Source organism: Stegostoma tigrinum, chromosome 36 (assembly GCF_030684315.1).
Source record: "Stegostoma tigrinum isolate sSteTig4 chromosome 36, sSteTig4.hap1, whole genome shotgun sequence".
NCBI classification, from domain to species: Eukaryota; Metazoa; Chordata; class Chondrichthyes; order Orectolobiformes; family Stegostomatidae; genus Stegostoma; species Stegostoma tigrinum.
This window is the reverse complement of record NC_081389.1, coordinates 12,030,869-12,054,215: the sequence shown is the minus strand read 5'-3', so window position 1 is coordinate 12,054,215 and position 23,347 is coordinate 12,030,869. Positions and strand designations below refer to the sequence as shown.

General features: G+C 41.6%; 1 protein-coding gene across 5 annotated transcripts in view; it reads right to left on the bottom strand.

Moving 5' to 3' along the window:
* Window positions 1-18,498: 18,498 nt before the first annotated feature.
* Window positions 18,499-23,347, bottom strand: part of LOC125446708 (CD276 antigen-like) — a 312,391-nt gene continuing 307,542 nt past the window's right edge. For all 5 annotated transcript variants that reach the window (XM_059640089.1, XM_048520440.2, XM_048520439.2 and 2 more), the window contains one exon: window positions 18,499-19,532. In XM_059640089.1, coding sequence (XP_059496072.1) covers window positions 19,505-19,532 — 28 coding nt within the window. In that variant the 3' untranslated portion in view covers window positions 18,499-19,504. The remainder of the gene's footprint in view (window positions 19,533-23,347) is intronic.

The following is a 23,347-nucleotide window of genomic DNA, read 5'->3' as shown; positions in this document are numbered from 1 at the left end:
CAGATCTGGAATTAAGATTCTAATGATGACCATGAATCCAATGTCGATTATCAGGAAAAACCCACCTGGTTCATCAATGCCCTTTAGGGAAGGAAACTGTCATTTTTACTGGGTCTGGCCTACATGTGACTCCAGACTCACAACAATGTGGGTGACTCTTAACTGCCCTCTTGGTAATTAGGGATGGGCAATAAATGCTGATTGGCTAGCAACACTCATCCTGTGAATGAATAAAGGAAAATAAATGTTTCACGACATCCTTCCTATAGCAAGGAGGCCAGAACTGAACCACATGTTCTAAAAGTGATCTAACCAATGCCCTGTATGGCCACAACATGATCTTCTAACTCCTATACTCAATGCACTGACCAATAAAGACAAGCATACCAAATGCCTTCTTTCGTATTCTATCTGCGACTCCACTTTCAAGGAACTATAAACCTGCATTTCAAGGTCTCTTTATTCCACAGGACTCCCCAGGACCTTAATATTAAGTGAATGTGTCCTACCCTGATTTGCCTTTCCAAAATGCAGTGTCTCACATTCATCTAAATTAAACTCCAGCTGCCACTCCCCGGCCCATCAGCCCATCTGATCAAGCTCCCATTGCAATCTGAGGTAACCTTCCTCGCTGTCCACTACATTTCCAATTTTGGTATCATCTGCAAACTTACTAACCATACCTTTCAAAATAAATCACCTCACACTTTTACGGGTTAAACCCCATCTGCCACTTCTCAGCCCAGCTCTGCATCCTATCAATGCTCCATTGTAACCTAGAACAGACCTCCACGCTATCCACAACTCGACCCACCTTCGAATCATCCGCGAACAAACTAATCCACCCTTCCACTCCTACATCCAAATCATTGAGAAAAATCACAAATAGAAGAGGACCCAGAACAGATCCTTGTTGTACACCACTCGTAACTGAGCACCATGTTGAATATTTTCCATCCACTACTACCCGTTGTCTTCTAAGGGTCAGCCAATTCTGAATCCAATCTGCCACATTTCCCCTGATTGCATGCCTCCTTACTTTCTGTGTGAGCCTACCATGGGGAATGTTATCAAACACCTTACTTAAATCCATGTATACCACATCCACTGCTCTACCTTCATTGCAGTGTTTGGTCACCTCTTCAAAGAATTCATTAGGGTTTGTGAGGCATGATCTACCTCTCTCAAATCCATTTTGACTATCATGAATCAAACTGTGCCTATCCAAGTGATCATAAATCCTATCTCTCAGAGCCCTTTCCGATAATTTGTCCACCACTGATTTAAGACTAACTGGCCTGCGATTTCCGGGGTTATCCCCATTCCCTTCTTTGAACAAGGGAATGACATTTGCCATTCTCCCATCTTCCGGCACTACACCCGTGGACAGCGAGGATGAAAAGATCGTTGCCAAAGGCCCTGTGAACTCTTCCCTCACTTCCCATAGAATCCTTGGATGAATCCCATCAGGCCCAGGAGATTGATCTATCTTCAAGTTCCTCAAAATTCCTAGTACATCTTCCTTACTAGCATTCATGTCCTCTAGCCTACCAGCCTGTTTCACACTGTCCTCCCCTACAACTAGGTCCCTCTCAGTTGTGAATACTGAAGAAACGTATTCATTAAGGACCTCTCCTATCTCTTTCGGCTCTGTGCACAAATTCCCTTTACAATCCTTGATCGGCCCCACCCTTTCTCTGGTCATTCTCTTATTCCTCAAGTACGTGTAAAAAGCCTTGGAGTTTTCCTTGATCCTATCTGCCAAGGTTTTCTCATGCCCCCTTTATAGCTCTCCTAAGTCCTTTCTTCATTTCCTTCCTGGCTAACTTGTATCTTTCTAAAGCCTTTTCTGATCCTTGTTTCCTAAACCTTATATAAGCATCCTTCTTCCTCTTAACCAGTCATCCAATCTCTCTCAAGAGCCAAAGCTCCCTCTCTCGACTGCATTTTCCCTGCCTGCTAGGGACAAACATATTGATCACATGGAGTATGCATTCCTTATACAATCTCCACATTTCTATAGTGCTCTTCCTTGACAGTATCTGTTCCCATTTTATGTTACAAAATGTTCAGAGTATTAGATAGAGTGGACAGCCAGAGACTTTTTCCGAGGGTGGAGGTAGTTATTACAAGGGGGCATAGTTTTAAAGTGAGTGGAGGTGGTTATAGGGGAGACATCAGAAGTAGGTTCTTTACTCGGAGAGTGGTAGGGGCGTGGAATGCATTACTGGAGCGGGTAGTGGAGTCGACCTCATTAGGGGCATTAAAGCTGCTATTAGATAGGCTTATGGATGATAGTATAAGGTAGGGGTGGAGGTTAGATAGGCCTTAAGTTTAGAATAAAAGTTCAGCACAACATTGTGGTCCGAAGGGCCCATACTGTGCAGTAGTGTTCTATGTTCTAATACCTCCTGTGTTCACATCCAAATCACTTATATAAATGGGGTCACTAACTCTGTGAGGCACCAGTGCTAACCACTGAGCCATCAAGCCACATGTTTTCTACACTTAAAGAGAATGGTGTTGGCTGACTTCATCACGAGCAGTATTCTGCTCATTTTCTTTTTATCTGTGTGGACCTGTTGCACCAAACAGCCTTTTTCTGCATGGTATCTTCGATGTCCGGATAATATCACTCTTGTGGGAGATATGAGAGATTCACATCCAGAGATGTGCCCAAAATAAATGATGAATAAGAATCATACCAGACCCAAAATATGAACTCTGTTCTTCTCTCCACAGATGCTGCCTGACCTGTTCAGTTTCTTCAGCCTTCTGTTTTTGTTTGAGATTTCTAGTATCCGCAGCATTTTGCTTTTCTTCTATGATCTAATTCAGCTCACGCAATAACCTTCCTGATTGCACACAAACTGGGTTTACATCTTTAGAATGTAGCCTGCCTGTTCCATCTATTCAAAAATGACAGAGTAAATATTTAGCAAGTTGAGGTCAGGTGGGTCTCGTAAGTGACATCATTTCACAAACATCATGAATGAAAAGAGCAGCAGTTCTGCATGGATTACCATAATTCAATCTGTACAGCTTGTCTTCTAAAATAAAGTTATTTAGCACCTTGCACATCAGTGGGTGATGCTAAAATAAATGTCCTCTAACTGACTTCCCTGTATTATTACCACCTCTCGAAACTTTACGGAAAAAATGTTTTTAGAAAGGCAGGGGAGTGCACATGAATTGAAGTTGACTGTGCTTTTAGCAAAAGTGGTTAATGAAACCAATGAGACCCTTGGCTTCATGAGTAAGGGACATAGCGAGGAAATTATGGTAAACTGTATGAAACACTGGTTCATTCTCAGCTGGAGTACATGCTCTGTCCTAAACCTCAAGGTGTGAAGACTTTAGAGATAGCCCAGAAAAGATTCACAGGAATGTTTCCAGGACAGAAAATTTCAATGGAGTGGCTGGGACTGTTCTCCCTGCATAAAGTTAAAAGGCAATTTGATGACAGTATTATTGAATATCAGGAGAACAGATTATAAAGGGAGAAACTGCCCCCACTGGCAGAATGACAGAAAATCAGAGATTTAAAGTGATCTGCAAAAAGTAAGCAATGGCAAAATGAGACACACCTTCTTATCTGGAAACATAGAAACTGGGAATGGCAGTAGGCTATTCAGCCCTTTAAGCCTGTTCTGCTATTCATTGTGATCATGGTTGGTCCTTCATCTAAGTGTGGTATTCTTGCCTTCTCCCCATATCCTTTATGCCTTTAAAACCTAAAACATTAAGTGTTTCTTAAACATATTCAGTAACTTGCCCTCCACAGCATTCTTTGGGGTGACATGCCAGCGCAGTAGTCAGCACTGTTGCCTCACAGTGTGAGGGACACAGGTTCGATTCTGTCCTTGGGCGAATGTCTGTGGGGAGTTTTACGTTCTCCTGTGTCTGTGTGGGTTTCCTCCTTGTGTTCTGGCTTCTTCCCACAATCCAATGATGCTCAGTTTAGGTTGATCAGCTATGCTAAATTGCTTATGGTGTCCAGGGATGTGCAGGCTAGGTGCATGAGCCATGGGAAATGCAGGGTTACAGGGGAGCATGGGTCGGGATGGGCCAAATGGCCTGACTTGAAACTCTATGAAATATCAAAGAATTCCACAGAGAATGGACTGAAGTGTCCTTTGAGTGAATGAAGAAATGTTTTCTCATCTCAATCCTGAATGGTCTGCCCTATATCCTGAGACTGTTTCCTCTGGGCTCCTCAACAAGGAACAACATTTTCCCTGCATCTAGTCTGTCCAGATCCTTTCAAATTTTATACGTTTTAGTCCGATCCATGCTCATCCTTCTGAACTCTAGTGAATCCAAGCCCAATTGAGCCAATCTCTCCTCCTAGCTCAGTCTTGACATCCCCAATATCAGCACTTAAATCCTCTTGTAATGAAGGTCAATATACTAGTTGCCTTCCTAATTACTTGTTTCACCTACTTGTCTATGTTCACTGTTCTGAAAAAGGGGCATTGAATATAAAATGTTAACTCTGCCTTCTCTGCATAGATGCCTCCAGGCTTATTGATTTTGCCCCGCGGTTTCTGTTTTTGTCTCTGATTTCCAGTATCCGCAAGTACTTTGGGGTTTTTTTATTGTGTCTATTTTTATTGACTGGCCACGAGGACACCCGGCTTCCTTTGTACATCCACATTTCTAAATATATCACCATTTACATAACTCTCTGCCTTTCTGTTTCTCACACTGAATTGTACAACATCACATTGGATAACATCTGTCACACGTTTGCCTGCTCACTTAGAGTCTCAGCATCATACAGTATAAATGAGGCCCTTCGGCCTATCTAATCCATATTACCAAACATATACTACCACCTACACCAGTTCCATTCCTGCTCAAGGCCTGTAGCCTTGATTGTTATGACGCTTCAAGTGATCATCCAAGTACTTTTTAAACGTTGAGAAGTTTCCCACCTAATACCCTCCCAGGCAGTGCATTCCAAACCTCCAACACCCTCTGGATGAGAAAGGTTTTCCTCCAATCCTCTCAACCTTCTGCCCCTCATAATCATAACTTGTCCAAACCACCTTGAGTTCTCCTTGTGTCCTTACTCCCCACAACACTACTATCATAGGATAAGCAAAACAGAGGGCAGCCAAGGAAGTTGTAGAGGCTTGGCATTCATCTGAGGACTGCATCAACAACACATTGAATAAGAACCATTACAATGCACAACCGGAAACAGCACCTAACGGAAGCAGCAAAAACCAAACCATGTAAACTCGAGATAATGAGGTGTACAGCTGGATGAACACAGCAGGCCGAGGAGCAGGAAAGTTGACATTTTGGTTCTGGACCCTTCTTCAGAAAAATAACTTCATAACTTCTTCAGAACAAAATAACACGCCCGAAACATTAGTTTTCTTACTCCTCCGATGCTGCTTGGCCTGCTGTGTTCATCCAGCTCTACACCTTGTTATCTCAGATTCTCCAGCATCTGCAGTTCCTGCTATCTCCATACAAACTCAAACGGGCACAAGACAACGACGCTTCACAGAAGGCTCCACAGCACTGGGGATGTTCCCCCTTATAAGGGGACAAAACATTTATCAAACCTCCCAGCTCAGCGAACATCTACAACCCTCAATCCCACCCAGTTTAGTGTCATTTATGCTGTTAGGATCTGGAATGCACTGCCTGAATGAAGGTACATCCAGTCGAAGTTTTCAAAAGGGACTTGCACAACTATCTGAAGAGAAAAGAATTGCAGCGCATCAGGGAGAAGATGGAAGAGTGAGTTTGGGTGAATTGCTTTTACAGAGAGCTAGCATGGACATGATGTTGAGATGTGACCTTACGGACGTTTATAAAATCGTGAGGGGTATAGGTAAGGGGAATGGCAGGTGTCTTTTCCCTAGGGTGGAGCACTTCAAGGCTAGGGGCATATCTTTAAGGTGAGAGAAGAAAGATTTGAAAAAGACATGAGGGGGAATTTTCTTACACAGAGAGTGGTTTGTATGTGGAATGAACGTCCAGAGGAGGTGGTAGATGCAGTTACAGTTTCCCCATTTAAAAGACATTTGGATAAGTACGTGAATAGGAAATGTTTGGAGGGATATGGACCAGCGCAGGCAGATGGGACTAGTTTAGTTTGGGATTACAGTTGGCATGGACAGATTGGACTAAAGGGTCCGTTTCCATGCTGAATGACTGAATGACACCATTAATGACCAAATGGTATCCTTCTGTACTGTTGCTATTCTATAATTCAACAGATCTCAAAAAGCAACAAGCACAAAAGTTGGTAAATGGCTTTTCAAGATCCATAGCATAACTGAATCCTAACCAAAAGCAAGTGCTAGCATTAAAAATCTAAATATAATCTGAGGAAATATTGGTTTTGGTTTAAAGCCTAGTATTATAGGGTATAGATCTCAGGCCTATCATTTGTTTCTTTCTGATTATATAACTTAACATGCATTTTTGCTCAATACCATCATAGAAAAGAAATACATTGTCAAAAAATATATTCTCATAAAACTGTGATAAACAAATGTCAGTATCCTAAAGGTTAATTTTTTTCAGTTCTTCCCATAAAGATAATTGAACTGGGAGACAGACAAGTGGGACCTCAGGCTCCTCAGGCAGACATATTAGTACAGATGAGCTCCTTTTGAATTCCCCCCGAGGATGTGCCACATACAAGTCACTGAGCTGAAAACTGTCAAAACTCATCATGTTTTATTTTGGAGGCAGCTTTGAAAATTGACCTCTACTGTGCCTTGGATGTGCGAGTGTAGAAATGTGGATGAGTGATTTATAAACAGAACGATCAGTTACTCTTGCCCAAGAGATCACATGCCGCACACTTCCTGAATAGCAATCAAAAACAAAGCTGAAATCGAGTGTTTGGCAAATGCTAGCAATACTAAGTATGTATGTAGGATGGGTATAGACACAGTTGTACATTAAACATAATCACTGTTGTACTCGAGGAAGCACAGCATCCAATTTGCACACAATGGGCTGAATGGCCTACTTCCACACTATAGGGATTCTAAGTGAAATTTAAGTCTGTCTTCCTCTCTCCACAAATGTAGTTACACCTGTTAAGTATTTCAAGTTTTTTAAATTTATATTTGTTCCCTATGACAGCAATGTCATAACAATCGGACAGTCTGTTTTAGTGATGGTGACTGAGAAATGTATTACAGCTACAGCCCAGGGGATAACTACCCTACTATCTTTCAACAATGTGCCATGGGATCTTTTACATCCACACCTTGTGAGACCTTGGTTTAACATCGCAGTTGGAAAACAGAAATAGCGAGCATTTTAGGTCAATATCCTTTCAGCAAACCAGAAGCAAAGAGTGACAGTAGGCTGTTAATAGTTATTAAGTACTGCGTAGGCTAGCAGATTTTTAAAAATAGATATATTTTGTGCTGTGCCAGAGACCCACTAAATTGTTGGTGGGAGTGAATTCCACCCATTTTGACAAACTCCAAAACCATAGGCTCTTGCTTTATTGGCATTTCATGTTACTGACACTCTCTGCGTTAGACTAGGCTGATAGATGGCGAGATGATGCTATCATTGGACTATTAGTCCAGAGACCCAGTCATTATTCTGGGGACCTGGGTTTGAATCCTGCCACTGCAGCGATGAAATTCAGTAAAGATCTGGACCTGAGAGACTAATGATTACCATAAATCCATTGTCTGATTTTTGGAAAAACCCAGCTGGTTCATTCTTGCCTTTTAGGGAAGGAAATCTACCATCCTCACCTGGTCTGGTTTGCATGTGACTCCACAACCAAAGCAATGCCATATGGGCAATAAACAATAGCCTAGCCAGCAATGCCCTCATTCCATGAACAATTTTTTCAAAAAATCTCTTACAGAGTTCCACCATCGTTGCCAAGAATGCCACAGTACAATTGGCTACAGTTACAAAAAAATGTCATTTCTCTCCAAGGGGCAGCAGCTGGGTCAGTAAGTTAACACTTATTTTCTCAGCTAAGTCCTCCCAACATAGATAACTACAGGCAGTTCCTAGATTGAACAAGGTTCCATTCTGGTTTGACTTGAGTGCAAGTTGGAACACAATTCAGGACAACATAAAGCAGCTGCTCATAAGTACAGTGAATGTTCATATGTCAGGTCTTTAAAATTGCACACGAGTATGAGATTGCTTTTGTAAGTATGTGCATCTGTAATTGGACGTTTGTAATTGGGACACCCCGTAGTGGACTGGTTAACGGTTTCATCAAACTAGGAGAAAGAGTAGCAAGAAAGAATTTCTTTTGAAGAACAGTCATCATAACACTCTCTGTTGTGTTATTGCTTTAAGATTGAAATAACCAGGATACAACACATGACCTTAAGCAGGAGGCTAAGTTGCAGTAACACGCTACAGGGAGGACAACTGAAGATCTTCTTTGCAACTGCAAACATGCAGGTTGTCTATTTGACAATTTCAAGGAAATTGAACATACACTAACCAATCCAGTTAGAGAACAGGAATTCTGTGTGAAGGAACAAAATACAGGTTTGAAATTCAGAGATAACACAGTGTGGAACTGGAGGAACACAGCAGGCCAGGCAGCATCAGAGGAGCAGGAAAGCTGATGTTTCGGGTCACCTGGTATAGTGATGAGTCATCTGAATGAGAATAAGCCAGCTCAGCAAGCAAGTCAACACCCTCAGAGTATTGAAATATTTACTCCATTTCTCTGCCACCAGGCCTGTTTAAGTATTTCCGGTACTCCCATTATTACTTTTCAAGGAATACCTGAACTGGAATAAATCATTCATTCAGTCACTTGAGCCTCTTCTGTCATTCAGTTACAATTATGACTGATCTGTATCTTTCCTATTTCTATCTATAATTATGGTGTGGAGGTGTTGGACTGGGTTGGACAAGGTCAAGAATCACATGACACCAGATTACAGTCCAAGAAGTTTATTTGAAATCTGAAACTTTCGGACTGTTGCTCCTTGCTCCGAAAGCTTGTGTTTTCAAATAAACCTGTTGGATTATAACCTAGTGCTGTGTGAGTTTTGATCCTATTTATAGTTGTTCTACTGACTGAATACCTTTACATAATCAAAATTAATCTGCCTTTCCTTTGAAATTTTCATTTGACATAGTCTCATTTGTAATTGGCTTAAAAGCAAACGGCCTGGGTACTGTCAGGAATGCTCCTGACTAAAAAATGATCAACGTATTTGGACATATTACAACACGTCTTTGCGGTATCTGAGACTAGAGCCCAGTATCTGTTTTTAAGGACCTAGCTAAATCACAATGGGAGTGAATTACTAAATAACTGATTATTAGTCCATACAGTGAACTGTCTGTGTTCATTAAGTCATACAGCACAGAAACAGAACCTTTGATCCAATTCATCCATGCTGACCAGGTTTCCCCGAACTAAACTAGTCCCTTTTGCCTGCATTTGGCCCATATCCCTCTAAACCTTTCTTTTTCATGAACCTGTCCAAACGGTTTTTAAATGTTCTAACTGCACCAACATCCATCACTTCCTCTGGCAGTTCATTCCACATATGAACCATCTTCTGTGTGAAAAGGTTGTCCCTCAGGTCCCTTTTAAATTTTTCTCCTCTGACCTTAAAATATATGCTTCCTAGCTTTGGACTCCCCTACTGTTTTGCTATTCCCAAATTTATATCCCTCATGATTTTATAAACCTCTATAAGGTCATCCTTCAATCTCCTCAAATACCCTGCTTGAGGCAGAACGCACAGCCCAGTGGCAGTTTCTTTGATACAAGTTATATATTGACTAGTTAAGCATAATAACAAAGGCTATCAGCAGCCAGAGATGTCACATTTGTCTCCATCAGGACCTCAGGCCAGACTGCTCCTTCTCTACTCAGAGACTGTGTGACATCATCAGATTGGGTGGAGCTTACTGTGGCTTCAATATTAACTCTTTGAGAACAATAACTTGCAGGTCAAGAATCTTCTCGTTTACACTTAGCTATTCTCTTCATGACTTTGATCAACTCTTTTGGAGGGGCTAGCCTCATTAATTAGTTTCAACCCAACTTGGCCTTCAGATCAAAACCGGGCATGACAATTCTCACCATAACAGATCAAACAGTATATATAGGTGCCAAAATTTCTTGACTCTATGCCAAAGTAAAAAGGAACACATTGATAATGCACAAAGACAATGACGTAAACACAGGATTCAGTAAGGGTGGCAGGAGTAGGGAGTTGGGGGGTGGGGGTGGTCTGACTGACTCAGGCACTAAAGTGTTCACCTTTTCTGTGCAGCTGCATTTGGAAGAATCTTTCACTTCTCTCATCATCATAGCAAACATTAGGTCCACTACAATGGTAATTCACAGCAACTTTTTTTTACAGAATGCTGTGAGAGCTTCTGCAGCTATTTTAGCCAAATAGAGAGGGCCATTACATAAACAATGGCGTGTGATGAATATAACAGATCAAAGTGTTGGGACACAGCTTCAAAAGAGATGCCATGAGTGGTATTCAGAGACATATCTATGATGCATGAGAAATGACCTGACACCCAAATTTCCATCCTATTCTTAGTACTATTATTGACTTTTATCAGGTATAATTCAATCATTCTGCGGTAGCTTTGTAGTGCCCATTTGCGTCAGAACCCATAGCCCCGTACTGACCTCACAAGTTAGTGCCTGTAATGGCTACGGTGCTTGTTCATTGAATTCTTAAATAAGAGAAACATTTTCACATCACATGTGTTTCCATTTGGACAATGTTAGTTTCTGCTGGTCCTGCTTGGACATTTAAGGTACAGGATAAAGACAAATTGCGAGGGTTGTCCAATGCCACGATATTGGGCACAGACATTGCAAAAGGGTTGTGAGACTTCTCCCATCCTGCTTCTGTTACTGGGACAGAAGATAAACAAAAACTCCAAGAGGGACTGATGAAATTAACAGTTCACACAATGTTTGGATTAATTAGTTGAACTTTCTCCTTTTCGTTGGACATTAGATTAGTTTTCAACTGACATTGTCCCATATTGTACGGTTAAGACCCCAGACATTGAAAAAGCAGTCCTCAACGCTGCCCAGAGGGACAATTAAGTACGAATACCAATAGGTCAAGTGCTGGAAAGTGGGATTAGTGCACATTAGTTTGTGCAGACTCAATGGGCCAAGGATCTCTTCAGTGCTGAATGACACTATGGTACGAATATAACTAAGAAAGTGAGAAAAGATGCCAAGAACTTGGTCAACAAACTAGGATTAAGAAGGATTGTAAATGAGAGGCACATGAAGTGGGATAATGTTAGTCGGAAACTAACTTAATATCCAGCAGAAAAAGAGAACAATCAATCTATTAATCCAATCTTTGTATGAACTAAAGCCCCAGATCATAGCGGTGTTTAGCTCAATACCAACTTTCCCAGGACCCATTTCCAGTCAGAAAACTTGGCTTTGAGGCAGCTCTGTAAGGCTGTTATCATTCTGAATGCAATATCGCCTTGACAATACAACCAGATCTATTGAAGAGCTAAAGATCAAATGTCCTTCGAGTCTAACACCTAGAAAGAATCTATTAGAAATGCAAACACTATAGAAATGATCACTACATTGCACTATTTATTAACATTTGTAAGTTTTAAATTGCACTTTCAGCTATCTCACTATGTCATCACTTAATTACAACATTTCATGAAATAAAAGTTCATAGTGAAACAATGAGTCATATGGTGCAATAGCACTGCAATACAAGACACATGGTACTGTGACAGGATATGTGGCATCATAGCACAGTATGAGGTCATTGTCGCAATGACAGTTCAGCATGATTCATGTGGAGCAATTCTAAGTCCCTGTTCTCCACATAGATAACTCTACTCCACTGTCAATCCTTTAAGAATATTACATACCAGTCTTTCAGTATATCCTGTCTGAGTAAGACATGGACAGTAGCATCTGCAAACTTCAATGTTCTGAAGAGGGGTCACAGGACGTGAAACGCTAACATTTTTTCTCTCCACAGATGTTGCCAGACCTGCTGAGTTTTTCCAGCCACTTCTGTTTTCATCTGCAGACTTACTTGAACTCATGCAACTGTGCAATCGTGAGTCATAGTGTCTTACAGGATAGAAACAGAAACAATAATTACACTAATCCCATTTACCTGCAATTTGTCCATAGTCCCTGCAATTTGTCCATAGTCCCTGCCATTTTTGGGTGCTTCTTACATACTGAGAGAACCTGCCTCCACCACTCTCTCAGGCAGCACAATTCATGTATCTACCACCCTCTGGGTGAAAAAATAAAATTCCTCCAATCTTATCTAAACCATTTGTTCCTTACCTTTTATGGTAACCAATGCTGAGGAAGTTGTGGATAGCATGTTCGGCAAATTGGTCAAACCACAAATTAGGATTGCTGAGGGAGAAAGGGAATGGGAGACTGAAAGGCAGAGAAAACAAAGCAGGAATCAGTGCAGGTTTCCCCTGCGGTCATCTCCCTCCAAAACAGCTATACTGTTTTGGATACTGTTGGGAGTGATGGCTCACGGGGGGGAAGGCAGCAGTAGCCAGGTTCATGGCACCGTGGCTGGCTCTGCTGTATAGAAGGGCAGGCAAAAGAGTGCAACGGCTTTAGTCATAGGGGATTCAATTGTAAGGGGAGTAGATAGATAGTTCTGTGGTCAAAAACGAGACTTCCAAATGGTAAAGTTGTCTCCCAGGTGCATGGGTCAGGGATGTCTCAGATTGACTGCAGGATATTCTGAAGGGGGAAGGTGAACAGCCAGCTGTCATGGTGAATATAGGCACCAATGATATAGGTAAAAAATGTATTGAGGTCCTACAAGCACAATTTAGGGAGTTAGGAGCCAAGTTAAAAAGTAGGACCTCAAAGGTAGTAATGTCAGGATTGCTACCAGTGCCACGTGCTAGTCAGAGTAGAAACGAAAGAATAGGCAGGATAAATGAGCGCCTTGAGAGATGGTGCAAGTGGGAGGGGTTCAGATTTTTGGGACATTGGGACCAGTTCTGGGGTAGGTGGGGCTATTACAAATTGGACGGTCTACACCTGGACAGGACTGGAACCAATGTCCTAGGGACTGCTTTTGCTAATGCTGTTGGGGAGGATTTAAACTAATGTGGCAGCGGGATAGGAACCAAATGAGGAGGTTTGTGGACAGTAAGGAGGTAGTAACTAAAGCTTGTAAGGAACTAGGTAATGAAGTCAGTGTGACTGAGGGGAAGAGTAGGCAAAGAGCAGATGATAAATGCAGAGGGACAGGTGGTCTGAGGTGCATTTGTTTTAATGCGAGAAGTGCAGTAGGTAAGGCAGATGAACTTAGGGCTTGGATTAGTACCTGGGAGTATGATGTTATTGCTATTACTGAGAATTGGTTGAGGGAAGGTCAGGATTGGCCACTAAATATGCCAGGTTATAGATGCTTCAGGTGGGACAGAGAGGGAGGTAAAAGAGGTGGATGAATTGCATTACTGGTCAAACAGGATATCACAGCTGTACTGAAGGGGAGCCCTATGGAGGACTCGAGCAGTGAGGCAATATGGGCAGAGATCAGAAATAGGAATGGTGCAATAACAATGTTGGGGCTGTACTACAGGCCTCCCAACAGCGAGCGTGAGATAGAGGTACAAATATGTAGACAGATTATGTAAAGATATAGGAGCAACAGGGTGGTGGTGACGGGAAATTTTAATTTTCCCAACATTGACTCGGATTCACTTAGTGTTAGAGGTTTAGATGGAGCAGAATTTGAAAGGAGCATCCAGGAGGGTTTTGTAGAGCAGTATGTAAATAGTCCAATTTGGGTTGGGGCCATATTGGGCCTGGTTTTGGGGAATGAGCCCAGCCAGGTGGTTGAAGTTACAGTAGGGGATTACTTTGGGAATAGTGATCACAATCTCATAAGTTTTAGAATACTGATGGACAAAGATGAGAGTGGTCCTAAATGAAGAGTGCTGAATTGGGGAAAGGCCAACTATAACAAAATTGGGCAGGAGTTGGGGAATGTGGATTGGGAGCAGCTGTTTGAGGGTAAAACCACATTTGATATGTGGGAGGCTTTTAAAGAGAGGTTGGTTAGTGTGCAGGAGAGACATGTTCCCGTGAAAATGAGGGATAGAATGTGCAAGATTAGGGAAGCATGGATGACAGGTGGAATTGTGAGACTAGCCAACAGGTAAAATGAGGCACACGTAACATCTAGGCAACTGAAAACAGATGAAGCTTTGGAAGAAAATCGGGAAAGTAGGACCAATCTGAAATGAGGAATTAAGAGGGCTAAAAGGGGTCATGAAATATCTTTAGCAAACAGCGTTAAGGAAAATCCCAGAACCTTTTATTCATACATAAGGAGCAAGAGGGTAACTAGAGAAAGGGTTGGCCCACTCAAGGACAAGGAGGGAAGTTATGCCAGGAATCAGAGAAAATGAATGAGACTCTTAATGACTACTTTGCGTCGGTATTCACTGAGGATAGGGACATGATGGATGTTGAGGTTAGGGATAGATGTTTGATCACTGTAGGTCAAGTCAGCATAAGAAGGAGGGAAGTGTTGGGTATTCTAAAAGGCCTTAGGGTGGACAAGTCCCCAGGTCCAGATGGGATCTATCCCAGGTTGCTGAAGGAAGTGAGAGAGGAAATATCTGGGACCTTAACAGATACCTTTGCAGCATCTTTGAGCAAAGGTGACGTCCCAAAGGACTGGAGAACTGCTAATGTTGTCCCCTTGTTTAAGAAGGGTAGCAAAGATAATCCAGGTAATTATAGACCAGTGAGCCTGATGTCAGTGGTGGAGAAATTGCTGGAGAAGATACTGAGGGATACCATCTATTTACATTTGCAAGAACATGGGTTTATTAGTGATAGGCAGCATGGTTTTGTGCAGGGAAAGTAATCTCTTACCAACTTGATAGAATTCTTTGAGGAAGTGACAAAGTTGATAGATAAGGGAAGGGATCTGGATGTCATATACATGAGCTTCAGTAAGGTGTTTGATAAGGTTCCCCATGGTAGGCTGATGGAGAAAGAGAAGTTGCATGGGGTCCAGGGTATACGAGCTAGATGGATAGAGAACTGGCTGGGCAACAGGAGACAGAGTTGTAGTGGAAGGGAGTTTCTCAAAATGGAGAACTCTGACCAGTGGTGTTCCACAGGGATCCGTGTTGGGACCACTGTCATTTGTGACATACATAAATGATCTGCAGGAAGGTATAGATGGTCTGATTAGCAAGTTTGCAGATGACACTAAGATTGGCGGAGTAGCAGATAGTGAAGGGGACTGTTGGAGAATGCAGCAGAATATGGATATATTGAGAGTCAGGTGGAGAAATGGCAGATGGAGTTCAATCCAGGCAAATGCGAGGTGATGCATTTTGGAAGATCCAATTCAAGAGCGAACTATATAGTAAATGGAAAAGCCCTGTGTAAAATTGATACACAGAGAGATGTGGGTGTTCAGGTCCATTGTACCCTGAAGGTGGCAATGCAGGTCAACAGAGTGGTCAAGAAGGCATACATTGGACGGGGTATTGAGTATAATCATTGGCAGGTGATGTTGCAGTTGTATAGGACTTTGGTTTGACCACATTTGGAATACTGCGTACAGTTCTGGTTACCACATTACCAAAAGGATATGGATTCTTTAGAGAGGGTGCAGAGGAGGTTCACCAGGACGTTGCCTGGTATGGAGGGCGCGAGCTATGAAGAGAGGTTGAATAGATTAGGATTATTTTCATTAGAAAGACGGAGGTTGAGGGGGGACCTGATTGAGGTCTACAAAATCATGAGGGGTATAGACAGGATGGATAGCAAGCTCTTTCCCAGAGTGGGGGACTCAATTACTAGGGGGTCACGATTTCAAGGTGAGAAGAGAAAAGTTTAAGGGAGATACGTGTGGAAAATTCTTTATGCAGAGGGTGGTGGGTGCCTGGAACGTGTTGCCAGTGGAGGTGGTAGAGGCAGGTATGATAGCATCTTTAAGATGTATCTAGGCAGATACATGAATGGGCAGGGAGCAGAGGGAGACAAATCCTTGGAAAACAGGTGACAGGTTTAGATAGAGGATCTGGACCAGTGCAGGCTTGGAGGGCCGAAGGGCCTGTTTCTATGCTGTAATTTTCTTTGGTATTTGTTCTTATATTTATGCCGTCCAGTCTGCTGCTGGGAGGAAAGGATTTTCACTATCTATCCTGTTTCGGCTTCATAACTTTGGATAACTCAATCCCCTCAGCCTCCTCTGCTCCAAGGAAAACAAATCCAGCCTGTCCAGTCCCTCCTCATAACTGAGACTTTTTATCCCTGGCAACATCCTGGTGATTCTCCTCCTCACTGTCTCCAGTGCAATCACATTCTTCCAATAATGTGGTGACAAGAACTGCACATGCTATTCCATCTGTGGCCCAACCAATGTTCCATGAAGTTATAACAGAACCTCCTTGCTACTATATTCTATGACCTGGTTAATGATGGCTAATATCCTGTGTGGTTTCTTTACCACCCTGTCTACCTGTGCTGATACCTTCAGGAAATTTAGGGGCATGTATACAAAGGTCCCTTAGTTCCTCTGTACTCACTAGGGACCTACCATTCTCTGTGTATATCCTTCCTTTATTTGACCTCCAAAAAATTGATCACCTCACACATATGAGGATTAAATTCCTCCTGCCATTACTTTGTCCAATTTACTAGCTGATTAATATCAGAATGTAGCCCAAGACCATCCTTCTCACTATTAACGACACCACCAGTTTTTTGTGTCATCTGTAAACTTACTAATTCTACATTCTTCTTCTACATTCACATCCAAGCTTTTAATTTCATAACAGGAAGCACCAATCCTATGGTACACTGCTGGTCAGATGTTTCCAATCATAAAAACAATCCTCCCACATCACCATTTGCCTCCTATTTGTAAGCCAATTTTAGATCAATTTTGCCAACATGCCTTGAATTCCATTGGCTCTTACCTTTTGGACCAGCCTTCCACATGGGACTCTGTCAAAGGCCTTATTGAAAGCCACGTCAACCACATCAACTGCGCTACCCCTATTTTTGAGCTTTTCTCTCACTGTTTTAGACATCATCTCAATCTAACGAAGAGATGGAACATACTGAACTTTCATAACAATTGTACAAATAGTCAATAACAGGAATTATTCAACGCAATAATTTGCTGCACTTGAGCTTTGTGTGAATAGACTGTGATTATTAGCATGAAGGGTCAATTCCTTTGCCAGTTCTCTTTGATAGCCAACTAAACAGATCCATGAACACATGCAGATCGAACTGAAGCTTGTTTGCACATTGCTAAGTACTTCTACTTGCAAGAAATTAAGGGTTTAGGTAAGCAATTCTTTGAAACTTGCTTCACAGGTATACTGAGTGTTTGAGGAGACATTTAGCACACTTGCCTTCTTGCTCAGACCTTTGAGTGTAAGAGCTGGGACGTCATGTTGAGACTGAACATGACATCGGTGAGGTTTCTTTTGGAATACTAAGTGCAGTACTGGTTGCCTTGTTATAGGAAGGATATTATTAAACTGGAGAGGGTCTAGAAAAGATTTACCAAGATGTTGCCAGGAATGGAGGGTTTGAGTTGTGAGGAGAGGCTGGATAGGTTGGGACTTTTTTTCACTGGAGTGTAGGCTGTTGAGGCGTGACCTTATCAAGATTTAGAGGGGCACAGATGAGGTGAATGACAAAGGTCTGTTCCCTTGCGTGGGGAGTTCAAAACTAGGGGCATATTTTTAAGGTGAGGAGTGAAAGATTTAAAAAGGACAGGAGGGGCAACTTTTTTTTAAACAGAGTTGTTCATGTGTGGAATGAACTGCCAGAAAAAAGTGATGGGTGCAGTTACAGTTACAACGTTTAAAAGACATTTGGATAAGTTCATGAATAGGAAAAGTTGGAGGGATATGGGCCAAGCGCAGGCAGGTGGGACTAGATAAGTTTGGGAATATGGTCAACATGGACTGGTTGATCTGAAGGGTCTGTTGACATGCTATATGACTCTATGACTCAATAACTGAAATACTGCAGAACTTGCAGGGAAAGCTAACCAGGAAATGAAGAGAGTGGAGCAAACACCTTAATTTCTATCCACTTAATAGATGGAAAACAGGTGGCTATAAGTCTCCAATATCTTGAATATGGCCTGTTCCATCAAGAAGAAACAGCTGGCACTAAGCTACTATCTTTTACTAGATTTTGTTCACATTTAATTGTCTTGATCATACAGCAGCAAAACCACACCTCTCACTGTGGTGACCATAATCTCCGTGGTGATTTACTCCTCTTTCTTGATAGCCAGTGTTGAAATCTCACATTGAGTCAAGAGTATCTCCAGGTAACTGTGACATCAGTAAGCAAGGTAAGCAGCCTGATGTAATTCCACAGACAGCAGACCAGACAGTTAAAAACATGTGATCCTTCACTTGCAATTTACATTTATTACACTGTGTGGATATGAGTGGATTCAGATTGATATAGACAAATGTTAAGAAGAAAATGTGAAAAATGCAAATTCCTTTTTATTCTTAATGGAGAAATTTGACATTCCACAAATATCAACTTCGCTTCGTAGGGCCATCGAGGAGTTTGGCAATGATTCTGAAGTTAGTACACAGTAAAAATTCCCAGTTATGCCTCATCCAACAAGACGTATCAAGGGTTTTCACAGTAAGACTAACAACGTTAGAAGTTCTCACCAATTCATTGATTACTATCTGGGGCACAGAGTTAATCCTCAACAGTGGACTCTCAAGTCAAGGGTGGAATCACTGACATTAACTTCTGGAATTCCATGGTATTCTGTGCGTGTGCAGACTCCAGCCAGAACTGTGTTACACAGCGGATAAATGAAGGCGAACACAGGCAGTTTCACTGTTATTACATCTGCAAAACCTGTGCCGCGGCTCTTCAGCGTTACCGCGTGAAATAGAAACATGAAGACTTCAGGAGATTTTGCAACACAGTGGCAGCAAAGAAGGCTGTTACTTAACAACTGGAATGACTATGACCAGGAAAAACAAAAGCACAAATGTTCTTTCAAAGCCAGCAGCTGGTTATATGTGCATTTAACAGCAATAATGTCACTATCACAAGCAAGAAATAGAACAGTTCAAATCTATAAATGAAATATATCATTGAAAAATATCATTCCACTTCAGACTGTTTGACATTCTGATCAAGGGTCTGGGTTCTTCAAGCAGTGAACTGACTGCAGCACAACAGCAGATTGGTTAAATGTGTATAAAACATAATTAGCTACATCCTTAATTTTTGACACCATATTAGCTTTCAGATAGTGGCATCTGCAGCATTTCCCAGGACAACTGGAGCAAACAGTTTGGCCAAACAACTAGACGGACAAAGAATTTAGCTCAACTGCAGCTGTGATCTCAGTTAATCCCAGCCTTAGGTCAGTTGGGTTATGCTTAAACAATGACAACCATGAAGTAAGGCAGCAAAATGGCAAAGCACTTGTGGGAAGGCTCTTGAATTGCTTCGGATTTTCTTTCATGTCATTCGAGTACTTCCTCTTCCACTGAAAGGAGAAAGAGAGAAAAAAAGAGATGGATGATTCAATCAGCACAAATCCAAGTAGGGGTGGCTCGAAATGCACATGCTAGAAGTAACCAAGGCACAAATATCATGGAACTGAATCTGGGGAGCTGTGGGACCGTGGGCAGATAACATGAGATTTTTTGTTCATCAATTTCTCTATAGATGCATGCCCTGCAAATGTTGCTCTGTTCTATTTACTAGCAAAATATCACTATTTAGTTAATAAAAACTATTTCACTATTTAGTTAATAATCAGTTCTGAGGAAGGGTCACCGGACCTGAAATGTTAACTCTGTTTTTTTCCTTCACCGATGTTGCCAGACCTGCTAAGCTTTTCCAGCTGCTTTGGTCTTTTTTTGTCACTATTAATAGTTTTTAAACGTGGCGGCAGAGGGAATGATTGTTGCATAATTGCAATGTCACTAATCTGGTAACCCAGAACACAAGGCTAATATTCTGGGGCATTGCTTCAAATCCAACCATAGAAGATAACAGAATTTGAAAGCGATAGAATTTTAAAAAGTTACCAAGTAGGCAATGTTAATTATTATTAAAACTCATCTGGTTCACTGGTGTACTTTAGGGAAGTGAATCTGATATCCAGACCTGGTCTGGCCTACATGGGACCCTAGGCTCACAGCAATGTTATGACTCTTAACTGCCCTTTGCACAACTGGGTATAAATCCCAGTCCAGTCAGTGATGCCTCACACCCCATGAATGAATGCATGAGTCAGGGCCACCATTCAATAAAATTATGGTTGATAAAAGTCTCAAATTCACTTTACCCATTTTGGTTTCATATTCCTCAATATGTCTACCTAATTAAAAAAAAATCTACTGACAGGCTAGAAATCTAAAACAGAAACATAAATATGCTGGAAATGCTCAGATAGCATACGTGGAGGGAGAAAGAAAGTTGACATTTCATCAAATCTATTATCAGAAACATTAGTATTGAGAGCGCAAACTAGTCAAATATCCACAGCCATGTACAGGGAGAGAATTCCAGATTTTTAATATTCTTTATGTGGAGATAAAAACTCCCTGATACTGGTTGTGAATGACCTAGCTTTAATTTAAAAGTCCTGGTTAGAATCTTGCTGCTGTATTTAGTGTCCCAGAAGTGGACCAGTGTGTGCACTTGTGATGGGTTGACTGGTCACAGTAATGTAAACTGTGCAATCTGTATGTGTTATTTGTCGTGAGTTTGTTTTTCTGGTTTTCGAGTTAGTAACCAATGGGTTTTCTGTGAGCCTAAAGTTAATAATTAACATGTATGCATTTCTGTACCCAATGTGATTCTTTTTTCAAAGCAATATTTGAGGCCTGGCTTAAGAGTGAATAGTTTTTTGCATGTAGTACTCATGGAATTTATTTATTTAATCTTTTGTGACCTATTATTAGAAGTATAGGGCATTCAAGGTTGTTGTGGAGAAAGCCACTGTTTTAGTTTCGTTTTGGCTGTGAGTGGAGAAATCCTGTGAAGTCCTTGGAATAGAATGTCTGTGTGGAAAAGTACACCCAAGATGGGAAAAATATAAGGTAAACAAGGTCACATCAGAGTGAGGAGTTAATGTTAGTCTTTAACTAGAAGTGTTGGGATAAAACCCTGAGGAGGTTACTTAGAGCTGAGTACATTTAAGCAATTTACAATAGCTCCAGGAAGAAGCTATCTGCAGCTCCAATCTAAGAGCTGAAGTCACAAGTTACGTAAAACCAAGGTCTTAAATACATAAATGCTGCTATGAGTATTCGATGTGCGGAGTTCAGTTTCTATTCAATTTATAAAGGAGCATTTGGGATTAATGGGATTACAATTTGATTGTATATTTAAAATCTTTGAACTTGGATTATTCCATTCTATCTTTTCTTTGTCATGGGCCTTTGTTTAATGATAAAGCAAAGTCTGCAGCGCTGTGTGCAAATGTTGCAGTGAGAGACCACTTTGTTGAACCAAAAGCAATCTAGATATGACCTGTCAGGCCAGATTTCAGTCTGGATTCTTATTTATACAGTAATAGTATCACATGGGATCCTAACGCCACAAACACATTGCATTTAGATATTCATGGTTGAGGAGCTGGGACAATTGCATGGTCGGGTCTAAGGGGAATACTGATAGCCATAGAAAATAATAGCCCATTTTGCCCTTCGAGCCTGCCTGCTCTATCATCCAATCCCAGCTGGGCACCATTTCAAACATTGCTGGCCTGGTTGAAGGAGTCACCCAGGCCTGCGTGGTATTTACAGAGCCGAAGGATGTACAGCAACACCACAAAAAAGGTCTCTATGTCGCAAGGTTAATCTTCTCTCTGGTACCTCATACAGTCCTTTCTGCTACAATGCATGTTTTGTCAATCCAAATTGGCTGTAACACAATTAATGTAACTGGTGAACGCTGTCTGTAAAACACAAACTAACGCATACATGTATTGGCTAATACGCAATTCCATCCCCAACACTCTAAGTGTCGCGGTGCGCAAAGGAATAAAGGAATACAATGTTTACATTGAATACAATACCAACAGAGTCTCCGCGTCAACATCACAAGTACAGCTAACTCACGTGCTTTGTTGTGAAGTGCATTTTGAGAGGTGCACTGTAATTTTCATTCTTTTTTGCACATTTTGCTGTATTATGCATAAATATGGGAGGAGAAAGTAACAAGAATGTTTACAAGAAGGCAAAATTGCAGGTGGTGAATGTAAAATAAAACACACACTTGAAGAGAAGCTAGATGTTATAAAGCATTTTGAACATAGTGAAAGAATATGTGATATTGTTTGTGCAACAGGAATAAAAGAGTTTGCGTTATGCGTCATTAGAGACAATGCAAATAAAATTAAAGCAAGCTGTATTGTTGGAACAAGCCTGAGTGATAGGTAAAACAGCCAAAAGAATTTGAGGAGATAAGAGTGGCTTCTAAGTGTGTGGTTAGAAGATCAAACAAAAAAGTGATCTGGGACCAGGTTTCTCACCATAAAAGAGAAAGCCTTGTCAATTTATGAAGGCCTAAAGAAAAAAAGCCTAAAATCCTGCAGATGTGTATCAGTGGTGGCTCAGTGGTTATCGCTGCAGCCTCACAGTGCCAGGGGCCAGGTTTGATTCCAGCCTCGGGTGACTGTCTGTTTGGAGTTTGCACATTCTCCTCATGTCTGCGTGAGTTTCCTCTAGGCTGCCCAGTTTTCCTCCCACAGTCCAAAGGCTGTGCAAGTTAGGTGACTGGCTGTGTTAAATTGCCCATTGTGTCTAAGGTAGTGGGTGGGTCTGGGTGGGATGCTGTTTGGAGCGTCAGTGTGAAGTTGAAGGACTGAGTAGCCTGCTTCCACACTGTAGGGATTCTATGATATGTGCCTGCCTTTAGTGTTAGTAGTGGCTGGTTTGCAGGTTTTAAGGACCACTGTGCAATTCATAATGTCAAGTAATGTGGCAAAGCTGCCAATGCAGGTGAGGAACATGTGATGGCATTTCCTCCCATAGTGAAAAAATTGATTGAAGAGGAAGGCTACAACTTAAATCAAATTTTCAATTTGGATGAGACAGGTTTATATTGGAAGCAAGTGCCATCAAGAACCTACATTTCTACGCATGAAGCATATGCTCCAGGGTTTAGGTGGCAAAGGATCATATGGCTGTGTTGCTGGGTGCCAGTGCAAGTGGAGACTTAAAGCTTCATCCTGCGGTGATGTACAAAATGTGCCAACATGCTTTGAAAGGCTACCTTAAATCTACTCTAGGTCAAACAAGACAGGTTGGATGACAGGGCAGATTTTTTCTGACCTTATTGTTGATG